The 23,375-nt window shown below is 49.2% G+C and overlaps 1 protein-coding gene across 1 annotated transcript; it reads left to right on the top strand.

Moving 5' to 3' along the window:
* Window positions 1-5,956: 5,956 nt before the first annotated feature.
* On the top strand, window positions 5,957-22,051 carry LOC144277674 (adhesion G protein-coupled receptor E4-like). The gene is made up of 11 exons (XM_077838612.1): window positions 5,957-6,101; window positions 7,081-7,197; window positions 8,099-8,298; window positions 9,458-9,701; window positions 15,616-15,810; window positions 16,525-16,760; window positions 17,472-17,538; window positions 18,682-18,773; window positions 20,813-20,981; window positions 21,091-21,195; window positions 21,993-22,051. The coding sequence occupies exons 4-11, from the start codon at window positions 9,507-9,509 to the stop codon at window positions 22,026-22,028; spliced, it is 1,095 nt and encodes a 364-aa protein (XP_077694738.1). The 5' UTR covers window positions 5,957-6,101; window positions 7,081-7,197; window positions 8,099-8,298; window positions 9,458-9,506; the 3' UTR covers window positions 22,029-22,051.
* Window positions 22,052-23,375: the final 1,324 nt, after the last annotated feature.

The raw sequence follows: 23,375 nt of genomic DNA, 5'->3' as shown, positions 1-23,375 counted from the left end.
GATTTAGCTCCATTTGTAGGATCATAGAATCATAGAATATTAGGGTTGGAAGAGACCTCAGGAGGTCATCTAGACCAGTGCTACTCAAAGTGGTGGTCCGTGGACTGGCGCTGGTCTGCAAGCCATCGGCTGTAAGTCTGTGCACACATTGGAAAAAAAATTGCCGGTCCCCCACATCAGATAGCTTGAGAAGCACTGAGCTAGACCAATCCCCTGCTCAAAGCAGGACCAACACCAACTAAACTATCCCAGCCAGGGCTTGTCAAGCCAGGCCTTAAAAACCTCTAAGGATGGAGATTCCACCACCTCCCTAGGGAACCCATTCCAGTGCTTCACCACGCTCCTCGTGAAATAGCGTTTCCTAATATCCAACGTACACCTCCCCCACTGCAACTTGAGACCATTGCTCCTTTTCCTGTCATCTGCCATCACTGAGAACAGCTGAGCTCCATCCTCTTTGGAACCCCCCTTCAAGTAGTGAAGGCTGCTACCAAAACCCCCTTACTCTTCTCTTCTGTAGACTAAATTAACCCCAGTTCCCTCAGCCTCTCCTTGTAAGTCATGTGCCTGAGACCCTTAATAATTTTCATTGCCCTCCACTGGACTCTGTTCAATGTGTCCACATCCCTTCTGTAGTGGGGGTACCAAAACTGCAATACTCCAGATGTTCAGGGGGTTCAGTGGTGCTACACTGATTTACACTGTCTGAAGATCTGGCCCTATATAACTAAAAGGGAAATAAAGGAAACTGATTAAATGAAACTTTTATTGAACTTTTTAAATTGTAATTTTATTAATCTGTTTCTTATGTATGTTTAATGAAAGGTTATCTCTCTCTCTCTCTTTCTCTCTATCTCTTTCTGTATATATATATTTAACGGTGGTGGTCACAACAGGAAACGGTGCCAGCGATAACTTGACACAAGACCCAAACCACACTTATGAGTTTAATGTTGTAACAGTACAAAAGGGTTTTATTATCACCTGAGCCAAATAGGCCCAAGGCACCTACCCTTCTCAACACAACAGACTACAGTTCTATAGGTTTTAACGCTTAGAGCACAAGAGACTGAGATTAGGAAACCTGGGTTCTATTCTTAGTTCTACTGCTGATTTGTGGGGTTACTTTGAGCAAGCTCCTAATCCTCTCTGCCCCTTAGTTTTCCGCTCAGTGCAATGGGGACAGTAATATTGATCCATCTCCTGGTGGGACTAAGAATTATTGAATGTCTGTCTGTAACGTGTTTGGAGCTTAGACAGGAGGTGCTAGGGAAGGGGAAACAATTATTCTTAGAGCTGAGTCCAAATCATTAAGTGTGCATCTGGATCTGACATTTTTCTGTGTTTCCATGAGTGTTTGGATCCAGGATTCTGGTTCTCAACAATTATAGAGATCAGGGACAATCATGGAGTTCTGATCCAGATTGGAACGTTCCCCGAAGTCATGTTTGGTTCCAAAGTCTTTGTTGGGTTCTAAGCTGTCTAAGTTGTCCTTGTTCATTATTTAAAATAATGTGCACTATTAATAAAAAATATTTTCATTTAGATTAAAAATATAATGGGAAAAATTTCTAGCTGCATTAAGATTTTCAAGCTCCATTTCTTTTTACTGGGTCTTAATTTTTGACCTGAACAAAGTTGATCCAGTCCCTTTTACTCTATCCACCTCTTGACAGTGTCTCTCTCTACCTCCAATGTTTTATTGCTATTTTTCCTTGCAGGCACATGTCAGACTGAGACTCTGGGAAGAGAATTCATCACCTCCTACATGGAGGACTGTGGGAACTCGAGTCAATTTGAAATGCAAATTACTGGCTACTTTGCCTTCACTTCAGTGTCTGTTTCCATCCCCAGTTACCTGTTTCACGGGGCAAGGTTTGAGAATAAGACTATGGTAAATCAGGGAGAGATGGTGCGGGTCAGGCTACCAGAGTCAGTGGGAGTTAAGGGCAGTGACGTGGTCTCCAAGGTGGTCCTAGTCAAGGCTGACAAAGATATCTCGGTAGTGTCTGTCAGCAACAAACATGTGAGCCCTGAGACCACTGTGCTGTATCCTGTCTCCAGCTTGGGAAATGAACACTACATAGTGACTCCCTCTACAGAATCCTTCGATAGTTACCCAGAGTTCTCTATTATAACGTACCAGGAGCCCAACTCCGTGGAGGTCCATGTGAAAGGCAAGTTACATTACCTAACACAGGTTCACACCACTGGCAGCAAACTGAAATTTAAGCCCTTCAGTTTCCATGTCATCCAGTTACAAGGCATAGAAGATCTGTCTGGCACCAGGATTGTCTCAGAAAAGCCAGTGGCCGTCTTGGTTGGCCAGGTGTGTTTTTGTAATAGCACAAAATGCAACCACGTCTTTGAGCAGCTCCTACCAGTCTGCAGCTGGGGAACAACATACATCATTCCTCCCTTACCCTGGCAGAAAGTAGATGACATAGTCTATATCACTGCTTCCCAGAGCACGACTGTGTTGTATCAACGAGGGGACCTGCAAGAGAATGTTACTCTAACAGGAGGCAATGTACTCCAACTTCCTGTCAAGCCCTCAATCCCAGTCTACATCTCTGCTAACGTGAGCATCCAGGTGGTGTTCTACAGCCTGGGTGCAGCTATCCCTAATTCCTCCCACGCCTTCCTGATGAATGTTCCAGATGTTGCCAGTTACTGCCTGATGTATTCTATAAATGAGCAGGAGGGCTTTGAGAACTTTGCCTTGATGGTGGCCAATACATCGGAGACTGGCGCCATCATCTTAGACAATCAGCGAAGGAAAGTGAAGTGGAACCCAGTCCCTGGCACTGAGTTCGTTTGGGGAATGCATAAGCTTGAACCTCCCATGAGATCCCATGCTGTGGAACATGCCAGCTCTCCATTCGCACTCCTGAGTGTTGGCACTGCTGCCATGGACAGCTATGGGATTCCGGGTTCCTGCAGGAAGGGTGAGTAGCCTGGGTTTTAAATCTATTTTGACCACGTTTTCTGTGCATGCTGCAAAGAAAACAGTGTCACAACCAGGGAGGCAACCATGGGCCTGGTGTAAAGTCTGTTGATTTTGATGGGGCTCCATTGAGTTACACCAGCTGAGAATTTGGCCCAGCATGCCATCCTAGGCCACCACTAGCCACAGTTACTCAGGGTATGTCCTTACTACAGAAGCTACAGCAGCAGGTACGGCACTGCAGATGTGCCTCTGAAGCACTGTCGTGTAGACACTTGGTCCAGCGATGGAAGGGGTTTTTCTGTCGCTGTAGTTAATCCACCCCGCCGAGAGCTGGTATCTGGGTTGACAGAAGAATTCTTTTGTCAACCTAGTGGTGTCGACACTGGGCTTTGGACGCCTTAACTACGTCTCTCAGGGGTGTGAATTTTTCACACCACTCAGTGACATAGCTAGATCTACCTAAGTTTTAGGCGTAGTCCAGGCCTAAGATTGTACCTGTGTTGCTAGCTGCACTCAACTAGTTTCCGCCCAGCTCATGCAGTTAGGCAGCTGCTCGCCAGCTGGTCTGAATTGGTTTAAGGACCGTTGCACTTTTCCTCCTACACTTGGTTGTGATGCCCTCTGGGTACCCAAGGGAATTTTGTGCCTGATTCTTACTTATGCCAGTCCTGTGCTTGCACCAGGGAACAGCAATGGTGGAGGAACAGGTCGCTTTGAGCCACCTTTGTGCTCTGTGCATTCTGGGACCATGCAGGGTTGCTGTAATTTACCCTCTGCTTCCCATGGCCCCTGAGAACTAGAAAGTAGCTGTAGCATAGTATGTTCTGACCACATCCTTGATCTGCCTTGCAGATGAAGCCAAGATCATGTAAAGGCCCTTATACCAGTTCCAGACTCGCTGTGGAGGGTCCCTCCACAGGGAACATTCTTAGGAGCCTTTTCCAGCCACTTGAACTGCCTTTTCCAGGCCAGAACAACGTAAGGCTTTTAGTGTAACTGAGGCCTGCTCAACACCTAAAACTTCAGTCAATCATAAGGCAGCCTAAGCCTCAGGGTAGGCAACACAAGGTCAACAGAAGACTTCTTCTCTTGTCCTAGCTACCACCTCTGAGAGGCGGATTTACTACAGCAATGGAAGAACCCTTCCATCACCATCGTCATGTAGACATACCTTGATGAGACTCAGGCCTTTTAGAAGTACAAGAGCAGGCTTAGAACAGTTCTTGGGAAGGGAAACTTTTCGAGTTTTGATGTAACAACTGTCATCTTGGTAATCCCCAAGGATCAAACCAGGACCTTTTAACTCCATGACCCACTCCTGATTGAGCTAAGAGACAAACTCCCATAGCTAGGAGCTGTAGCAGAACCAGACCTTTGGTGGAGCAGCCCCAGAGGACACGTAAGACACACTGATCAATGAGACACACAGACAAAGCTTAAGTGAGTATTAACCAGGTGATGTGTGGATACACACCAGGCTTTTAGGGCTGAATGTATTGCTAACTGATTATAAACTCAGTTGAAAGTTGTCAGACAGGGCTAAAGGGATCAATGGAGCTAAAGGGAGAAAACACCTGCTGGGTTTCAGGAGATCATCAACTTTGTATTCTGGAAGGAAGAAAGGATGGCCTTTGTGGCTAAAATGCTAGGCTGGGACGCAATTGATCAAGCTTCCATTCCCAGCTCCGTCATAGAGTCCGTGTGAGTGTGGTCTTAGGTGTGTCACTTTGGCCAAGATTTTCAAAATCGCCTTGTGATTTTGGTTGCCTAACCTGACACCTTAAAGGGGCCTGATTTTCAGAGGGTGAGTGCTCAGCACTTTTGAAAGTCAGGGCCCTTTTAAGATGTCTGAAATCACGAGACACTTTTGAAAACCTTAGCCCTGCAGATATTGACTTGATGTAATTGTCCGTGCCTCTCTTTCTGTTGCTAGATGTTACCTTTAAATGCCAGACTGAGACTCAACAGGTAAAAGAGCAGTTGAAGATGTGCAAAGATATATTTCAGCAGGTACGTGTAAGGGGTTTATTTGGGCTTTGAGGGTTTTCACAAAGAGTACACAGAAAACTTTGAGCCTGAGGATTCTCTGCTTATCCAAGGTTTACCACTGACTTCAGTGGGAGCAGAATCAGTCCAACACAAAGTGCTTTTGAAAACTCAACCTTCAATACTTGTCTGTGGGCTTCAGCACACTTAGCCTTAACATGTCTTAATCTGTGGACATTGTAGTGGGACAGCCAGCCAACCATAGGTCAAAGCGAGATCACAATGAGGAACCGTTTACCTTAATTTTGGGTGGCCTTTCCATGCTTGTAGAAATAACCCATTTCCTCTGATTGTTCTGCAGGGCAGCACCAGTGAATTTTGCTCCTTCATGAACTCAACCTTAGTGAATTTGGAGACCATGTGTGCAGAGGACAGAGCAGCATCGCTGGAGGTTAGAGGTTCTGCCCCTACGTGGGTGGGCGCTCCATGGCCAAATGCCCTGCGCATTGGTATAGCCCTCTCACTTTGGGGGAAATTGTAGCTGCTCTTCAGAAAAGGGGTGTGTGCGCATGTGCATGATCTCTAGCTGAAGTGGCAGGGGATCTGGGTTCTGTCCCCACTGCTCCTAGGAAGATCCAAATTGCTTCCGGGGGCAACACAGAGAGAACCGAGATGTCTGCTGATTGGTTGTGATGTTCTCTGGCACCTACACTGAAGGGACCAGGGATGAGGAGCGAATGACACACGGTGTTAGACGTACCCTGGCTTCAGGTTACTGTGAAGTCCTGAGCAAGCCTCAGTAGCCTCACTCGCTCAGTAAAGGGCTCCCTCTTGGAGAATGCTGCAGTCCCTCTGAGTGGGAAGGTCACTATGAACCCGTATGTCCCTAAGAGGGTCATTGTTCCCCTGGGAGTCTGAAGAATGTGGCTCATGAACCACTGAAATCCTCCGTCCTTCTCAGGGTGTTTCCTTTCCCAATCCCAGGAAGTTGCTCACCCCTTTGGTTCCTTGCTGAATAGCTCCATCTTCAGTGCTGGTGGGAGCAAGAGCAAGTGGGAGGTGGCCTCCGCCGTGACCTTCCTCCTGCAGAGTGTGGAATTGGCTGCACTGACGGTTGCTTTGCGGTCTCCGGAGAAGACCCAGAACGTGACAACAGAGTTTATGGGTGAGAAGGATGAGAGGCTCCCACATCGCCTTGTGGCAGCTGTGAGATGGGGGGTTATACACTTTTCAGTGCAGAACACCACTGCAGCCTCACTGCCCCTCCCTCAGGGTTTAAAACCCAGCCCTGGGCGGCAGGTGAATGAGCCACTGAGAGAGGTTAACCATTGAGAGAAACTAGCCCCAGGCCCCTTCCTCTCTGCCCAAAGCCCATCCCCTCCTCTTCCATCCCCCGTCTTCCACTAGAGCCCAGAGAAACCTGCCTCGCACCCCGCGCTACCCCGGACCCGGAGCGTCAGATAGGTAGTGCAGCCAGAGAACCCCCAGCCCTAGAGTGCTGGGCAGCCGGAGCATCCCCAACTCCAGCGCCGGGCAGATGGGCAGACAGCGTGACGTGGCATGGCCCCAGCCCCAGCGCCCCCAGCTCTGGGCCTTGTGAGCACCTGCCTGCCCCAGCCTGCCTGCCCCAGCCTCTCAGCCGTGGAAGAGTCAGAAGGGAACTGGAAGCAGGCAGGAGGGAGCCTGGGGGCAAAGCATGGGTGGGGCCATGCCAGGCTGTTTGGGGAGGCACCGCCTTCCCCGGCCTATGCTACCCACCACCCATAAACCCAGCCCTGGGGCTTTGCAGCAATGGCAGCTGCCTGAGAGGGGTTTAAAAGCAATGCCAATCTCCTGTCACCACAGGCAGCTGCCATTAGTTCCTCCTTTCACTCCCTGCCCCAGCAATACCCCTTCTTGCTGCTTCCCCTGCTACAGCGCAGAGGTGAGGCAGCAGGGAGAAGTTGCCTTCTGCCTCTTGGCACAGTGGCATCTTCATGGGGATGCAGGCATGATAGATCACAGAAGGTCAGCTAGAGGGGCTCAGGGAAACACAGAGAGATGGAGGTGAGGAGGAAGGGGGAGGGGTGGTGGGATTCAGAGATAGTGGAGCTCCAAACCTGCCTTGCCCTTGCAGCAAGAGGCGTTGCCATTTCCCTCCACAGCTATTGAGACGCTCCTCGTCCAAGCTGCAAGTCGCTGTGATGGGGTCTTCAGGCTGAGAGGTCAGGAGGAGACAATGGACATTCACTGCAATGCCGTCACCAGAGCAGACACAAAAGGTACCATCCTGGTGCTTCCCAGGCACTCACCCCTTTAGACACCAAATCCCGGCCCTAGTTCTCCCCTTCCTCTCGCCCCACGCTGGCTTGCTTGCCTTTGTTATCCTGACACTAGTGTGGACCTTGTTGGCTGAGCCAGTGTTTCTCAGGCCGTTGAGCTCTGCAGAGCCCTTCATTCCTGGCTGTCCCTCAGCATGAAAACCAACCCATGTGGGGCAGGGAGGAGAGAGAAGCTTTGATGAGCATATGAATTGGTCCAGAGAATGGAAAGATCAGAGATCCGTTGGCCCAACACATGATGTCCTGAGGATGAGCCCAGCTGGGCCCCAGGTTGACCTGTGTGACTTCCTGGAATGGAACCAGGATAATATTGACCAATTTTACTCCAATTATCAGGCCAGTATGATGTAACTGGGACTGGTTCTTAATTCTTTAGCCCCAGGGAAAGCTCCTCACTAACCAAACCCTCTGCCTCTCCTAACCAAGAAAAACTATGGCTTCACCTCAGTGCCTTTCACCTAGGGCTGTGTACCGAGCTGGATAATGTGCAGTATGGGGATACAATTTCTAAAAAGCACTAACTAACCGTGCATTAATTGGTCCATATAGACCCTATTAGTGTGCACTAAAGGTTCCCTAGTGTGCTTTAATGTACATTCGTGCACTTTAGGAATCACACTCCCATAGTGCACGCCAGATGTTTCCAACACAGAAGTGCTTCTGTGGAAGAAGAGGGAGGAGGCAACATATTCGAGTGGTTAAAGCTCAAAATGCTAGCCAGGACTCCTGGGTTCTTTTCCCAGCTCTGCCCCAGACTCGCTGTGACCTTTGGCACCTGGCTTGCGCTTTCTTTGTCTCAGTGCCCCTGTCTCTATGATGAGGCATCATTTCATGTTTTCAGATCCTTGGGCTGTTGCTTTTATTTCTTACTCCACCCTGGACTGCATCATTAGCACGACATTACTTGATGAGGGAAATCTAATGGCTGATGAGAAAATGAGGAATTTTCACCTGAATTCCAGGGTGGTGAGTGGGGCTATCGGAGATGGGAGGCCCATGAACCTCTCCAAACCTGTGAATTTCACCCTGCGCCATAGACAGGTAAGTGTAGATCCTTTTACTTTGCTGTGTGCCCGAGACTCCAGCTGGTCACTTGAAAGGTGCGTGTCCTGCAGCGCATTTGAGTTCTGCTGCCTTTCTGGACTGAGAAACAGTTATCTGAGAAAGAGAGGGAGCTTCTTCAGTCCTGACGCTGGGGAGGACATTACATAGCTTTCACACCAGGCCTGACTGGGTTATGATTAATCATGTAAAATGCTCAGGAATAACAGTTGTGCCTGGCTCACCCCTTAGAGCAGGAATAAATGGAAGGCAATTCCCTATAGCAGTGGTCCCCAAAGTTTTGAGGGTCTCACCCCCCCTGACCCCATTCACAGCTCTTCCCCTGAGCCAGGGCCAGGAGCGGGGCCGTGGCTCGGGGGCAGGAGGAAAGGACACAGACAGGGGTAAGGGGGCCAAGGCTGGGACTGTAGCTGGTGGTGGGTCTGGGTCTGGAAGCAGGGCCAGAGCCGTGGCTGGGAGCTGAGGCTGGGAGCAGGAACGGAGCAGGAGGCAGGCTGCGGTGGGGGCCAGCAGTTGAGTCCATGGCGAGGTGCGGCTCCACTCCCAGCCCCGCCCCTTCCCCCAGCCTGGGCCGGGAATGGAGCTGCAAGAGGCTGGGGCTGGGAGTGGAGCCATGCTGAAGCTGGGGATGGTGCCAGACATGGGGCTGGAAGTCAGGGATGCGACTACTGGTGGGACCAGAGCAGAGCTCAGGGTGGGGAGGGGCTGGGTGGTGCTCCCTCTCTGCCCCCCATGGGGGCTGACCCAGGACCTGTCATGTCCCTCCAAAGGGGGGCGCACCCCACAGTTTGGGGACCTCTGCCCTATAGATAGAAGAGTTCAGGGAAACGGCATGAGATGGTGCCGTCTTTGAGAAAGTAATGAACTTGCTAGAGTGCATGTGGGTATTTGTGGGCGGGTGTGTGAATGCCTTTTAACGGCTCAAATCAAAACTTCACAATTGTGTGTCATAGACCCCACAGTGCCCAGAGTTAAGGGAATTACCACTTTAGCTCTGGGGTCAGGGACTTGTGCTATTGGAGCGGGAGGATCTCGCTTGTATTTCCACTGCCAATGGGAAGTCCCAAATGGCTGTTACGTGCAGCACAATGAGAGTCATGAAGCCGTTGGTGACTTCAGGTTTATTATTGTCTATTAGAAACGTGTGACAAAAGAAACAGTATTCTCCCCATGACCCAGTGAGGACGATGATGGGGTGTTCTGGTTTCCAGGCAAAGAAAGAGGAGGAAGAGGCTCTCTGCGTTCACTGGAAATTCATCCCTGGGAGAGGCACCTGGGCTGAGGATGGCTGCAAAAATCTCCAGACGAACAGCACTCACACCATCTGCAGCTGTGACCATCTCTCCAGCTTCGCACTCCTGATGGGTCCCACCGGAGTGGAGGTATCTCAGTGTCAGACTCAGATCAAAGGGCTGAACTCTGAGCTCCTTACTTGGATAAAATCAGTGGGAATTTTGTCTGAATGACCGCTGAGTAGGAACCTCAGGGTATAATCTGTGGCCATACAGGATGGGTGGGGTTTTGATCTGAGGTGCCTAGAGTAGCCCACACTGAAAATGCCAAGGTCACGGCAGGCTGCAAAAAGGAGAGCAGATTTCCCCAAAACTGCTGGTTAACACTGTAGTTAGAATCACCAACCAGTCACAATCTCTGCTCCAGATCCCCAACACTGGTTATTGAGAAGCTGAAAAAAAGAAATCACACAGCCCCCTTTATTGCATTCCAGTCTCTGACTCCCAATCAGCAGATAGGGCCAGTAAAATGAGAAGTTACTTAAAAGCTCTATTCACTTAACAAAATGTTCTTCTGATCTCCCAAGGGGCAGCCACATTGCCAGGTCAATATTAGTTTGGCTCTTACCCAAAATACCATGCTGCCAGTCAATCCTTTAGTATGTAAAACTAAAGGTTTTTGTTATAAATAAAAAGAAAAGAAAGAGAAGAGAGTTGTTAAATGATCAAAGCAATCCGATACATATGACTTCAGGGTCCATATATCAGGTTCTTAGCAGCGTTGGTGAGTTTGCTGGCTTGTAAAGTCCCTCTGGAACACATCCAAAGCTTAGATGGGTCTGTCTGACCTTTGTTCAAAGCTTCAGTTTGTCGAGAAGTTACTCCAGAGGTGAGAAGCAGGATTGAAGACAAAATAGTGGTGATGCAGCTGCCTTTTTCTATCCTTTTCCATGTGGCTTGTACTTCCTCTGTCCCAAAGAGAAGATCACAGCACATGGGCATGGAAAGGTACTTGGAGTCTCCTGTTCATAGGCATGTCCCTACATGTCCTACTGACTCTTGGGCATAGCCCCTGGCTTCTCTCTATGCGTTCATTCTAGAGCTCAGCGATTCTCAAACTTTAGGAACCTGAGGACCCCCATTTTGATTTAAAATTTTTCGCAGACCCCCAACCCCCTGCTCAGCTCAAGGCCCCACCCCCATTCCATCTATTCCCCTAAGGCCCCACCCCACATCTTCCCGCCCCTCGTCCACCCCTGCTCCTCCTCTTCCCTGTGTCTTTCTGCCCCCTCCCCCGAGCGCCCCCCATGCCCACTCCTTCCACTCCCTCCCAGTGCCTCCTGCATGCTGCTCAACAGTTGTTCTCCGGCATGCAGAAGGCACTGGGAGGGAGGTAGAGGACTTGGTCAGCAGGGACTTCGGACCCCCTGGAGTGTCCTTGCGGAGCCCCGTTTGAGAAACGCTGGTATGTTACACTAATAAAAATGATACCAACAGGATCTTGTGAGAGGGACAAGGCAAATTGCCACGTTTAATGTAAATACAACAAAATATTCCTATATGCAATTTCTATATAGATCCATTCACTCACACAGACATTCACACACAGGTTCTACATAAAGGTTGTTATAGTTACCAGCCTAGATGTTGCTCGTGCCAAGTCACTGGCCAGGTGGCCTGGACACGAGAGTGGAGCCGAGTCATTGTCAGATGCGCATCCAATGCTCCTGAAGGGTGGTCGTAGAACCAGACTCAAAGAACACAGTCCCTGGACCCAATTTTTATAGGTCTCTGGTTCAATACAAGTCTATGGAAGTTGCTTCATCATGCTGAATTTACAATTGAGATGACCATCAATCAGCTCAATCAGCAGGTGGTACATCCATGACACTTCCATGATGGCTAGGTGTTATCTTCTTGCTCTTCCTTGATGCGTTTTGGGTGGATTCTGGTTCGCCCTCCAGGGGTCACCCGGTTATCTCCACTTTGCATATTCTTCGGCCCATTGATATCAAGGTTGAAATTCTTAGGATTAGGCTGGCACCATTTACTAACCAATTATTTCTCTGCTTCAGGCTCTCAATTCCATGCACTCATCATTCATTCTTTTACTTAACAACACAATCTATGACTCTTGATTCATTTAACAAGTTTTATCCCACTATCTATTTTTCCTTCTTTGGATACCAAGATTTACATAGGCATGACAAGGGGTCCCTGCGGGGGAAGAGCATCAGGGTGTTGTTTTAAAGAACAGCATTTGTTTCCTCAAAGTTCTTATCACTTTCCAGTACAGACTCTTTGTCCTGTACCAGCCTGAAATAATTAGCACTTTGGCCTTGCATTTGTTACAGAGTGAAATTCAACAGCATGGAACTGATGTTTATACCTTTTTACAATACCTATATACTCTTTTGTCTATCTTTATTTCTACTACTACATAATTATAATTCTATACTACTTATATAGCTTTGAGGGGGACCCAACAGGTATAGCTGATTACCCTTGATGGGCCATCAAACAAACTGGACAGTGCTGATGCCAATCTGTCTGGGAGTGTCACCCAGAAACACAGCACAGACATATCACACATTTATAACTCACGATGCAAAGATGATACATACATATAAACAAGATGATCATACTTACAAATCATAACTTTTTGACTGATACCTTACATGGCATATTTGGTAAGATTCATTGAAATTTTGTAATATTGTTATACATATAAATGGTCACCCATATTCCATTGAATCATAGAACTGGAAGGGACCTCAAGAAGTTATTTAGTCCAGTCCCCTGCACTCAAGGCAGAACTAAGTATTTTCTAGACCATCCCTGACAGCTGTTAGTCCAACCTGCTCTTAAAAATAATGATGGAGATTCCACAACCTCCCTAGGCCCTTTATTCCAGTGCTTAACCACCCTGACAGTTAGGAAGTTTTTCCTAATGTCCAACCTAAACCGCCCTTGCTTCAAGTTAAGCCCATTGCTTCTTGTCCTATCCTCAGAGGTTAAGAACAATTTTTCTCTCTCCTCCTAGTAACATACTTTTATGTATTTGAAAACTGTTATCATGTCCCCTCTCAGTCTTCTCTTCTCCAGACTGGACAAACCCATTGTTTTCACTCTTCACGCATAGGTCACGTTTTCTAGACCTTTAATCATTTTTGTTGCTGTTCTCTGGACTTTCTCCAATTTACCCACATCTTTCCTGAAAGGTGGCGCCCAGAACTGGACACAATTTTCCAGTTGAGGCCTAATCAGCGCGGAATAGAGCGGAACAATTACTTCTCATGTCTTGCTTACAATACTCCTGCTAATGCATCCCAGAATGATGTTTGCTTTTTTTGCAACAGCGTTACACTGTTCACTCATATTTAGTTTGTGATCCACTCAGGGCCGTCCTTAGGCATACGTAGCTGCACATGTGGCTGTGTAGGGCACCTGAAAATTTGGGGCACTGCTGGGGCTTAGTGTCCACCCTTCTGCCTCTTCCTATCCCTGTTCTGACCCTTCCTGCAGGCTCACACAGCTAGCTGCTGCAGCCTGGTGACTCTACTCTGGAGGGGATCTAGTAACTTAAAAGTGAAAGCCTCCAGTCTGCCAGACCTATTAGCACAACACTGAAACTGTTAAAGAGCCATTCAAGTGATAATGAAGCCATTTAACAGGCATTTGCCAACCCCTAGGTATATACTGTCAATTTCTGAATTTACTGACAAAAACAGTTGTGCATTACTGTAATATTTATTCAGAACATGTTAGTCTACAGGACCTTAGTTTAAAATGTGCTTTAAAAGTATTTCATTACAAGATTGCTGAAGATCATAAAATCACATCTCTAAAGAATCCTTGCATAGATTTTAAGATCCACAATCGGAGTATTCATCTTTAGCTTTAAATGCTTGGATCATCAGACATCTAGTTTTTTAAATAAATCCTTCAAACAACCACTGTTATCTAAAATACATATTTTAATTTTAATTACTATAGTACAAAAAACTTACTTCCAAAGTCTTCCTGTCTATCCCTTTCTCCCCCACCCCCCATTGAAGAGAGGCTAGCTCTTAAAGGGACAACACCCCCTTCCTTCCAGATAGCTGGACAAACGAGTTTCCCTTTCTTTACTTCTGACTATTTGATGAACTAGTTTTAAGAGAACCATCCAGCGAAATCAGTACCTTAGTAAGATATAAAATCCTTTGTTATGCCTAAAATCTTTGGAAACATATTTTTTAAAATTGGTGAAATTTTATAAATGTGTCTGTTGTTATGGAGATCACACAAAGTAAATTAGTTTTCCCTTTCTCTAATTGCAATGAACATTGTTATGAACACACTAAACCTCTGTGACTGATTAATTTAAAATAATATCTTTGTTTCAGTGAGTTAAATATGTAGTCATCTGGAATGATTACTTTATGAAGGCTTAAGAGTACATTTAAAAAATAAAACGAGCGTAGAAATACTGATTAAGAAAATATAAACCAGAGAAGAGCTGCATCATGTATTCCATAATATTTAATGTTGTATTCGGCAGGACAGCTGACTTGCCCTTACTACAAAGTTTTTTCAAATAAATCTCTGACAAACTTCAGGGTATATCAAAATACCTGAGACTAACATTTTTTATTCCTAAATTTAGTGCTTTTAATTAGGTACCTTCTGCTTGTCCAGTCTTCACCTTCTGGCATGCACTGGAAAACATGCTCCATTTTCTTTTGAAAACCCCCCCCACTCTTCTGCAATTTCTTTCTAATGTCATTTGGGGCCTGGACAGAGTGGGGGCGGGGCCTGGGGTGGAGCAGGGGTGAAGTATGGGCGGGGCCACAGGCAGAAGAGGTGGGCTGGGGAGCTACCCTGTGAAAGTACCAGATTAAATCTGGGAAAGTACCAGATTTAAGATGGATTCCAGTATCATGTGACATGGTCACATGTCCTGTGAGACCCCTAGTCTCCATTCCTCCAGGGCTGGCCTGCAGGTACCGGAAGGTGTGCAAGTAAACAGAGCCATTTACAGGTGATTGATTCTGAAGCACCCTTAATGGCTTCCACTTAACACGTGTACATCAGTGATACAAGTTTATATCTTATTCTCCTAACTCCAAACATAGAAATAATACATGCAAACAAATGGGATGAACACACTCAGTAGATCCTAAGCTTTGTAATGATACCTTACAAGAGACCTTTTGCGTAAAGCATATTTCAGAAACATCATAGTTACACTCATAAGCATATTTTCATAAAACATTATGGAGTGCAACGTCACGCGCACATTCTGCGTAGGGAGAGGGTACGGGGGTCTCTGTGGGGAACTGTGACTCTCCACCTCCGTGAGGCGGGCCGGGTGGCTCAGTATCCTTGCTGCCTCGTCCTTCTCCCCCCACCCACAGCTTGACTATGAACCACGGATAACTAATCTCTGGGAACGATTTTCCAACCAGTTATGCACCCACCTAAAAGTGGCTCCATCTAGGTTGTATTTGCCTAGTTTGTTTATGGGAAGTCTCAGAAGCCTTAGGGCTTGTCTACACTGGCAATTTACGGCGCTGAAACTTTCTTGCTCCGGGGTGTGAAAAAACACCCCCTGGAACACAGCAAGTTTCAGCGCTATAAAGCGCCAGTGAAGCAGTGCACCAGGTAGCTACGCCTCTCGTGGAGGTGGGTTTTTTAAAGTGCTGGGAGAACTCTCTCCCAGCGCTCTGCTGCGACTACACAAGCCGTTTAGCGTTGCCAGTGTAGACGAGCCCTTGCTAAAGTCAAGAAATACCACATCTACCTTGTCACCACCATCCACAAGGCTTGTTACCCTGTCAAAGAAAGCTATTAGGCTGGCTTGACACGATTTATTCTTGACAAATCCATGCTGACTGTTATTTATCACCTTTTTATCTTCTAGGTGTTTGTAAACTGATTGCTTAATTATTTGCTCCATTATCTTTCCGGATACGGAAGTTAAGCTGACTGGTCTGTAATTCCCCGGGGTTTCCTTACTTCCCTTTATTTCCCATGTAGCATCTTAGGGCTCACTGGTGAGTCTCCCTTTGCTGTGTTACAGGAGAGTTATCCACTGACTGTCGTTACCTATGTGGGACTGACCTTCTCCCTGCTGTGCCTCCTCCTCGCCATCCTCACCTTCCTCCTTTGCCGCTCCATCCGCAATGTCAGCACCTCCCTCCACCTGCAGCTCTGCCTCTGCCTCTTCCTGGCCGACCTGCTCTTCCTCACCACGGTGACCCGCACCCGCAGTCGGGTCTGTTACCCACTTTTATTGTTGGTTTAAAATTGAGCTATGTCCAGATCCTCTGTCAGCATTTCTAAAGCTCCCCTCACTCCAGCACCTTTTTATACCCTCAGCTGGACGGTAACATTTATTCCATGTTCTTTAGTCCTGCAGAAATAATTATTTACTCCCCTCCAAAAGAAATCTCTCTGGGTGAAACCAGTCCTTCCCTTTCCCTTGTGGGCTCCATCCTTCATCAGACAAAGGAACCTCGATTTCCAGAGTCACAGTCCCCTGCCTGTCCTCTCTGCCCCCACACTGATGGGCAGATGCAAGGAACCTATATCTTGAAGCAGATACAGAGAAGAGAACCGCCACCATCCAGGTCTCTCCCTATTATGAGGACCGGGAACTTGTTTATGTCCCTGCTCCCTATCCTAGGATTCCTCACAGTATCCAACAATTTCCACGATTCATTTGGGAACTACAACCCCCAGAAACCATCTTTGCTGAGTGGAGATCAGGACCGGCCTGGTCTCTGAATGATTGAAAGGGCCAGCCAGCTTGCCCTTAGACAAGCCCTCGTAGACTGAAGAATGTATTTTCTCTGGGAGAGAGCCGTAACTGGAGAGATGTGTTAATAAAGAGCCCTATATGATCCTCACAAAAGTCCCCCCACCTCCAAATTCAGTGTTTCCCTTCCCAGAAGCAGTGTCCCAGAGCTCTCTCTCGTCCTGTCCTCAGGTGGTGTGTGCTGTCATTGCTGGCTTCCTACACTACCTCTTCCTGGCCTGCTTCACCTGGATGTTCCTGGAGGGGCTGCACCTCTTCCTCACCGTCCGGAACCTGAAGGTCGTGAATTACACCAGCGCCAGCCGGTTCAAGAAGAGATTTATGTACCCATTCGGCTATGGATTCCCAGCCCTGGTGGTGGCTATTTCTGCAGCAGTGAATCCTGGAGGCTACGGAACTTCCAACCAGTAAGTGCAGTGCCCATCCCGAAGGGGAGCTGGGATGTGGCTTCCATGTGGTTGTCTGGCTCATCCCAGGACTGACTTGAACCGAGATTTCCCTGCCTGGGAGGTGACTGTGACACTGAGCTGCCCTGAGCGCTGTAGTTGAGTTGCCCACCTGTCAGACATCTACACTCCTCGCCCCACTGATGATGCGGAAGAACAAGCCAGAAAGATCCCAGCTTGACTTCCAGCTCCCAGGCTGGGTTTGTGGCATTGGTGGGTAGGAAACAAATGCACCTTCTTACTGTGGGCAAATCCCTGAGGATCCCCTCTCTCAAGTGAGCAACTCCACTAAAACAGGGCATGGTAGGTTCTAGACACCCCAGGCTAGATCCTCAGCTGGTGTAAATCAGGGTAGCTTCACTTCCTTCAGTGCAGCTAGGCACATATACATCCGCTGCATGTCTGGCCCTCCCTCAATACTGCGCTCATCCACCAGAAAGGGTCATTTGAGGAGGTGGAAGAGGAAGTGGAGGCTGAAAGCAGGAGCTGCTGAGGTAGATGGGGAGAGCTGTTAGCCTGCAGTCCGCAGGAGAGTCGGCCATGTCACAGGCTGGCTGAGATCCATCTTGCTTTTGAGAGCCAGCTGCCCTGTGACACCCTCTCTCTGCCCGCGGTGCTGAAAAAGGGTCGTAATCCCATTAAAGTCACCTTCTTCTTGCTCCCTGCCTGTAGCTGCTGGCTCAGCCTGGAGAGAGGATTTCATTGGAGCTTCCTAGGACCAGTCTGTGCCATAATCCTGGTGGGTACCTCACAGAACCACAGGGCCCCATTCTCCTCTCTCCTCTGCGACCCTGTGGAGTCCTGTGGAGCCAAGAGAGGAATATCTCCCAGAGAATTGAAGATGAAAGAGTCCAAGAAGATCCCATTTCATTCCTCCCTCTTTGGCCAGTGCAGGATTTCCCACTAACAGAAAAGCCTACGTTCTATGGAGGCAGTCCGGGCGAATGGGTCGGGCACTGGGTTGTGAGTCAGGGGACCTGACTCTGCCACTGGCCTGCTGTGTTAACTTGGGAAGTAGCTTCCCCTCGCTATATAACTCTGTTTCTCCTCCCACCCTTTGTCTGTCCTGCTCATAGGCACCGAAAATAAATAGCGGATGCTCAGCACCCACTGGCAGCCAGCTCCCCACTGCCAGCGGCCGTGCCGATCAACTCCTCCCCCTCCATCCCAGCGCCTCCCGCAGTCAACTGTTCTGTGGTGTGCAGGGCACGCGGTGGGGGAGGGGGTGGAACTGGGTGGGAAGAGGTGGGGTGGGGGTGGGAAGAGGCAGGTGTCACGGAGTCCCCAGGCGATGCTCTGGAACTGCTCCCTACGAAGCCAGTCAGGACTCTGGGGAAGTCTCCTTCCTGTGAGCAGCCTGTCTTCAGGACACACAGCCCACACAGCTTCCACCTTCCTGGGTCTGACCTCGGAGCATTCAGCATCCTCTGCCCCTCCGTGCGCTTCCTACAGTGAGTCGACCCAGGCGGGGTCCTGGGGAAGCCAGAGGGTCCTGCACCCCAACTTCGCAGTCAGACGTGACTCTCAGCCAGCCAGTAAAACAGAGGTTGAAGGGAATCCTCTATAGACAGGACCTAGAAGCTTTGGGCCAAATCACACAGCTCTAAATCTGGAATCAGTGGAGTCACTCCAGATTCAGATAAGAGCAGAATGTGGCCCTCTGGCTGTATGATCACATGTGATGCATTGCAGCCCTGCCTTTGCCAACTGTTCCCTGCATGGCCTGGGACCAAGATCTGGTAGCGAATGGTATATGACCCACCTTGACGAGCAGTCACTGGTCTGCAGCAGTCTGATCCCATAGGATTGTTCTGTGCCTCAGGCAGAGAGACTGGCCTTGGCTAGCATGTTTTACAAGGAATATTTCATGCTGTTTCCACAGATAAATTTAACATTTTTTATTGCAACCCTCTGGATCCTGAGAGACAAACTCTCCTCCCTTAATGAAGATGTGTCCACTCTCAAAGACACCAGGTAGGACAGCACTATATCTACTAGAACAGGGGTGGGCAAACTTTTAGGCTCGAGGGCCACATCTGGGTGGGGAAATTGCATGCAGGGCCATGAAAGTAGGGCTGGGACAGAGGTTGGGGTGCGGGAGGGAGTGCGGGGTGTGGGAGGGGATTCGGTGTGCAGGAAGGGGCTCAGGGCAAGGGGTTGGGGTGGAGGAGGGGTGTGGGGTGTACGATGGGGCTCAGGGCAGGGGGTTGGGGTGCAGGAGGGAGTGCAGAGTGGGGGAAAGGGCTCAGGGCAGGGGTGCAGTGAGGGGTCTGGAGTGCGGGAGGGGGCTCAGGAAAGGGAGTCGAGATTTGGGTTATAGGAGGAGTTCGGGGTGCAGGCTCCGGCCCGGCACCACTTACTAGGAGTGGCTCCGGGGTGGCAGCGGGGCGCAGGCAGGCAGCCCTGGCCCTGCACCGCTCCCGGAAGTGGCCGGCACGAAGTCCCTGCGGCCCCTGGAGGGGAGGGGACAGAGGGCACCGTGCGCTGCCCTCGTCTGCGGGTACTTCCCCCAAAGCTCCCATTGGCCATGGTTCCTTGTTCCTGGCCAAGGGGAGCTGCAGGGGGGCAGGGGTAGAGGAGCGGTGTCGGCAGGCGAGGGCAGCGTGCGGAGCCCTCTCCTCTCCCCTTCCCCCAGGGGCTGCAGGGCTGTGGTGCCGGCTGCTTCTGGGAGTGGTGCGGGGCCCATGGCACCACAGGGGTGACAATTCGCAGGCCGGATCGAAAGCCCTGATGAGCCAGATCTGGGTCGCGGGCCGTAGTTTGCCCACCCCTGTACCAGAAGGGTCCAGTGAGCTTCCTATATGGGAATTCCTGTGGGATTCCCCACAGAGTGCTGCTAGAATACAGCTGAGCACATGCCACTGTAGAGTTTCCAGGTTATCTTGGTGACCTTCTGCTTGATGAGAGAGTAACAGTCTCACTGTCCAAGGAGCTGATAAACCCTAACTCACATCAGCAGTCCCTTACTCATGAGTCCTAAAGTTGTCCATGGGACCATCTGCCAAAATAAGGACAATTTTGCATGAGTAAGGGTATGCTGGATCAGACTTTAAATTAGACACACCACAGCCAGGGTGGCAAAGGAAGGGTCAGGTTAGGAGAGAGGAGAGGTCTATGGCAGAAAAGGATCATCATGGGAATTACTTTTCTGCCATGTGTATCATCTTCGTCCCTGGATGGATTTTGAGTTGACAGTTGCAGTCTGTTCCGAAGCCTGCTGAAGTCAGTGGAAGTATTGGTATGGAAGAGACTGCTAGATCAGTGAGGCTCTTGCAGTAAGTCCTGTGGCACATTCAGATTGTGGCATGCAAATTGTCTTTTAATTAGCTCATCATGAAATCTGTTTGTTAGGGAGGAACAAGATCAGGGCCGCCAGCTGGGAGTGCTGGGTGAAGACATGAGAGGGGAAAAAGATTTTGGAACCAGTTCAGAATGTTGAGGCTTCAGAAAGCCATGGTGTTACTGCCCGTGCGTAGTGCTGTGTAAGGAGAAATGCAAGTCTGTGCTGATAGTGAGAGCTGGGCCGTGTGCTACTTAGGGAGGAAACTCATCTCTTTTCCCTGTGGTTGTGGATACTGTCGAGGTAAAGTGCCATCCATTGAGGAGGAAGGAAAGTGTGGCTTACTGTTGCTCTGTAGCAACCCCTCTGTCTATCTATGGACCAACATAGATGGGTTCCCGAGAGCCCAATATCCTGTTCCCTCTTGATTGTCACATTGCCAGGGCCTGATGTGAAGGGATTAAAAACAATACCGTAATGAGAGGTTGAACCATTTGCTTTGGAAGAGCCACCTGTGGGAGGTTAAGGTGTGTGTGTGTGGGGGAGATGGTTGGGCACAATATTGTATTTTGGATTCATAGGCGTAAGTTGCCATTGTGTTCATCTTGACAGTACCCCTAAGTCACAGTAAAGCGGGTGCCAGCTGTTTCGCCCCACACTGCCTGCAGCCCCCTGACTCAGTCACTCACCAGAGGATCGTTATAATGGCATCTCTCCGTCTGCCTTTATCCAGACTACTGACTTTTAAAGCTATCGCCCAGCTATTCATTCTGGGCTGCACATGGAGTCTTGGTCTCTTCCAAGTCGGCTCAGGAAAAATGGTCATGGCGTATTTATTCAACGTTGTCAACAGCCTGCAGGGAGCCTTCATCTTCCTGGTGCACTGTCTCCTCAATCGCCAGGTAACGCCCATGGCATGTCATCAGCCACCCAGTGACTTCACGGGACTAGCAGTGGCCTGTCTGAGGGTGTTAGTTACATGATGTAGTGACCATGTCCCTTATTCTGCAGGTGAGAGAGGAGTACAGGAGGTGGATTAAAGGCACAAGAAAACCCAGCCCCACAACTCAAACATTTAGTCCGTCTGTGTCCACTGTCGCTACCAACACCAAGGTGGTAAGAGATCCTCTATTCTGTTCCAATACCAGCATCCAAAAGTCGCATCCATCTGGTTCTGTCAGAGCTGCTGAGATGCCTTGTCCCCTGAGTGACACATGCTTGTTTTAACCCATCTGAGAACGGCATTGGGAGTCTTAGTGAGGTTCAGTTGCATCCAAATCAAGGGGGAATCCCAGGTCTCCTAGAACCCAGCACAGAACTCCTCTTTTCTTGCGCACCTCCATGTTCCCTTCCCTTTGCTTCTTTGCAAGCTCCATGCATCACTCGCTGTGGAATGGGCTGGGATACAAATTCAGGTAATTATCCAATTGGGGAAGTTTGCAAACCAAAACCTGGGTGGAAATCTTCCCAGTGCAGATGGGCCAGGCCAACGAAGAGTTAGCACTGGATGGAATTTCCTCTGGCTCCATTACCTCTACTGGGAAAGGATCCAGAAGCTTTGTCTGGAGCGAAAAATGGAGACTTATAGCTGGGAAAATCTCCCTGCTCCAGTCCCAGCACGAGACACCACAACCTTTGTCTGGAAGTACACATTTCTGGTTTATTTAGAGCAGCCTCTATTAAGCGCTACTTTATGGCTTACCTGTGCATGGGTTGGGGAAGGGAGCGGGCTTTGTCTACACTTGTTTAGTTATTTTCCTGCACGTGATGTCACTTCAGTGGAGGCTGGCTGAATTTTGCAGACTCTGCACTATTCCTGAATGAGGACCCAGTCCTGATCCCATTGAAGTTGACTGGAGTTTTCCCATGAAAACATGGAGTTGGCACTCAATGTATATTTGTTTTGCTGGCAGGTGAGTTGGGGAGAGCCCTCCACTTCATCTCCATGAAACAATCACCTCTCCAACCAACGATGTTTATCGTACAGCTGGCTTTGCTGTGCCAGAGGGCAGTTGCCGTTCTTCATCCCAACTACATACAAAACCTGGAAGGGGAAGCGGGATTGGACAAAATCCTCTCTCTAATCCAAATCCAAAACTCCTACTGAATTCAAAGGCCACCCTAGGGTTTTAGCTGCTTGTGTCTCCCAGATTTAAAGGGCCAGATCCCAGGTCAGAGAGCAGTTATTTCTTAGGGAAAGCACAACATGGGTGGGGGTTGGGGGGTGGGAGGCGATTTGCAGAGGCCTCGCGTGCTGTGTGTGTGAGCTAGCTCTGCTGTTTCACTGTAATGCGTAAATAATAAAATAACCTGCTTATGGACCTTGGTTGGTTCTTTGGTTTGAGGGTTTGCTGTCAGGTTCTGCCTGTCCTGGAAACCTAGGGCCCAGTTCTAAAGCCTCTTTATGCCACTCTGGCTTAAAGGTGTAAAGGGGCTTTAAAGTGGGCAGCAATGGCCCTGTGATTAGCCCTCCTGGGCAGGAATCCTTCCTGGCTGCTGTGGAGCTGGCATAAAATCTCTCCATTAGCCCTGCTCCCAGCCCCTGGCATGGGGGTTGTGACTGGTGGGGTGGAGGTGCTGCTGAGGGAATGGCTGAGGCACACTGCTTCGTGGCTATTGTCTGCTTCCCAAGGCCCCGAAGGACCCTTGGAAATGCACGAGTTTACACCAGCTGAGGACCTGGCCTGTAACCGCGTTTCAGCTTCAGCGATGTCACTGCACCACTAAATGCTCTTGACGTTACCTGGCGATTGAGGAGACACTGCACCCAGGAAGATGAAGGCTCCCTGCAGGCTGTTGACGATGGGGACTGCTGGGACGGTTTGGAGGAGACCAAAGCTCCATGTGCAGCCCAGAAGGAAGAGCTGGGCAATAGCTTTCAAGGTCAGTAACCTGGATAAAGGCAGATGGAGAGATCCCGTTACAATAACCCTATGGAGAGCAATTGGGTCAGGAGGATCTGGGCAGAGTGGCGTTGAGCTAGCAGTCCCTGCTTTCTGTGTGGGACAGGGCTACTGTCAATGAGAACACATTGGGAATTTGTTCCCACGGATCCTAGATATGCTGTTCCCCTCCTGCAATCCCTCACACCCTCCGCATGCCAAGGACCTTCCAAACCAAGGCATTTGACCCTCCAGGGTTGCTTTGTTGCCTTCTCAACTGTGGTCTCTGAGAGTGGACACATCTGCGCTGAGGGAGGAGAGTCTGTTTCTCAAGATCCACAGGGTCGGGGCAAAGAACGTCACATTTATCTGTGGAAACAGCTGAAAATATTTCTTGTGAAACGTTTCATCCGG

The sequence above is a fragment of the Eretmochelys imbricata genome, chromosome 20, assembly GCF_965152235.1.
Source record: "Eretmochelys imbricata isolate rEreImb1 chromosome 20, rEreImb1.hap1, whole genome shotgun sequence".
Lineage (NCBI taxonomy): Eukaryota > Metazoa > Chordata > Testudines > Cheloniidae > Eretmochelys > Eretmochelys imbricata.
The sequence above is the reverse complement of the archived record's forward strand: the minus strand, read 5'-3'. Positions and strand labels throughout refer to the sequence as shown.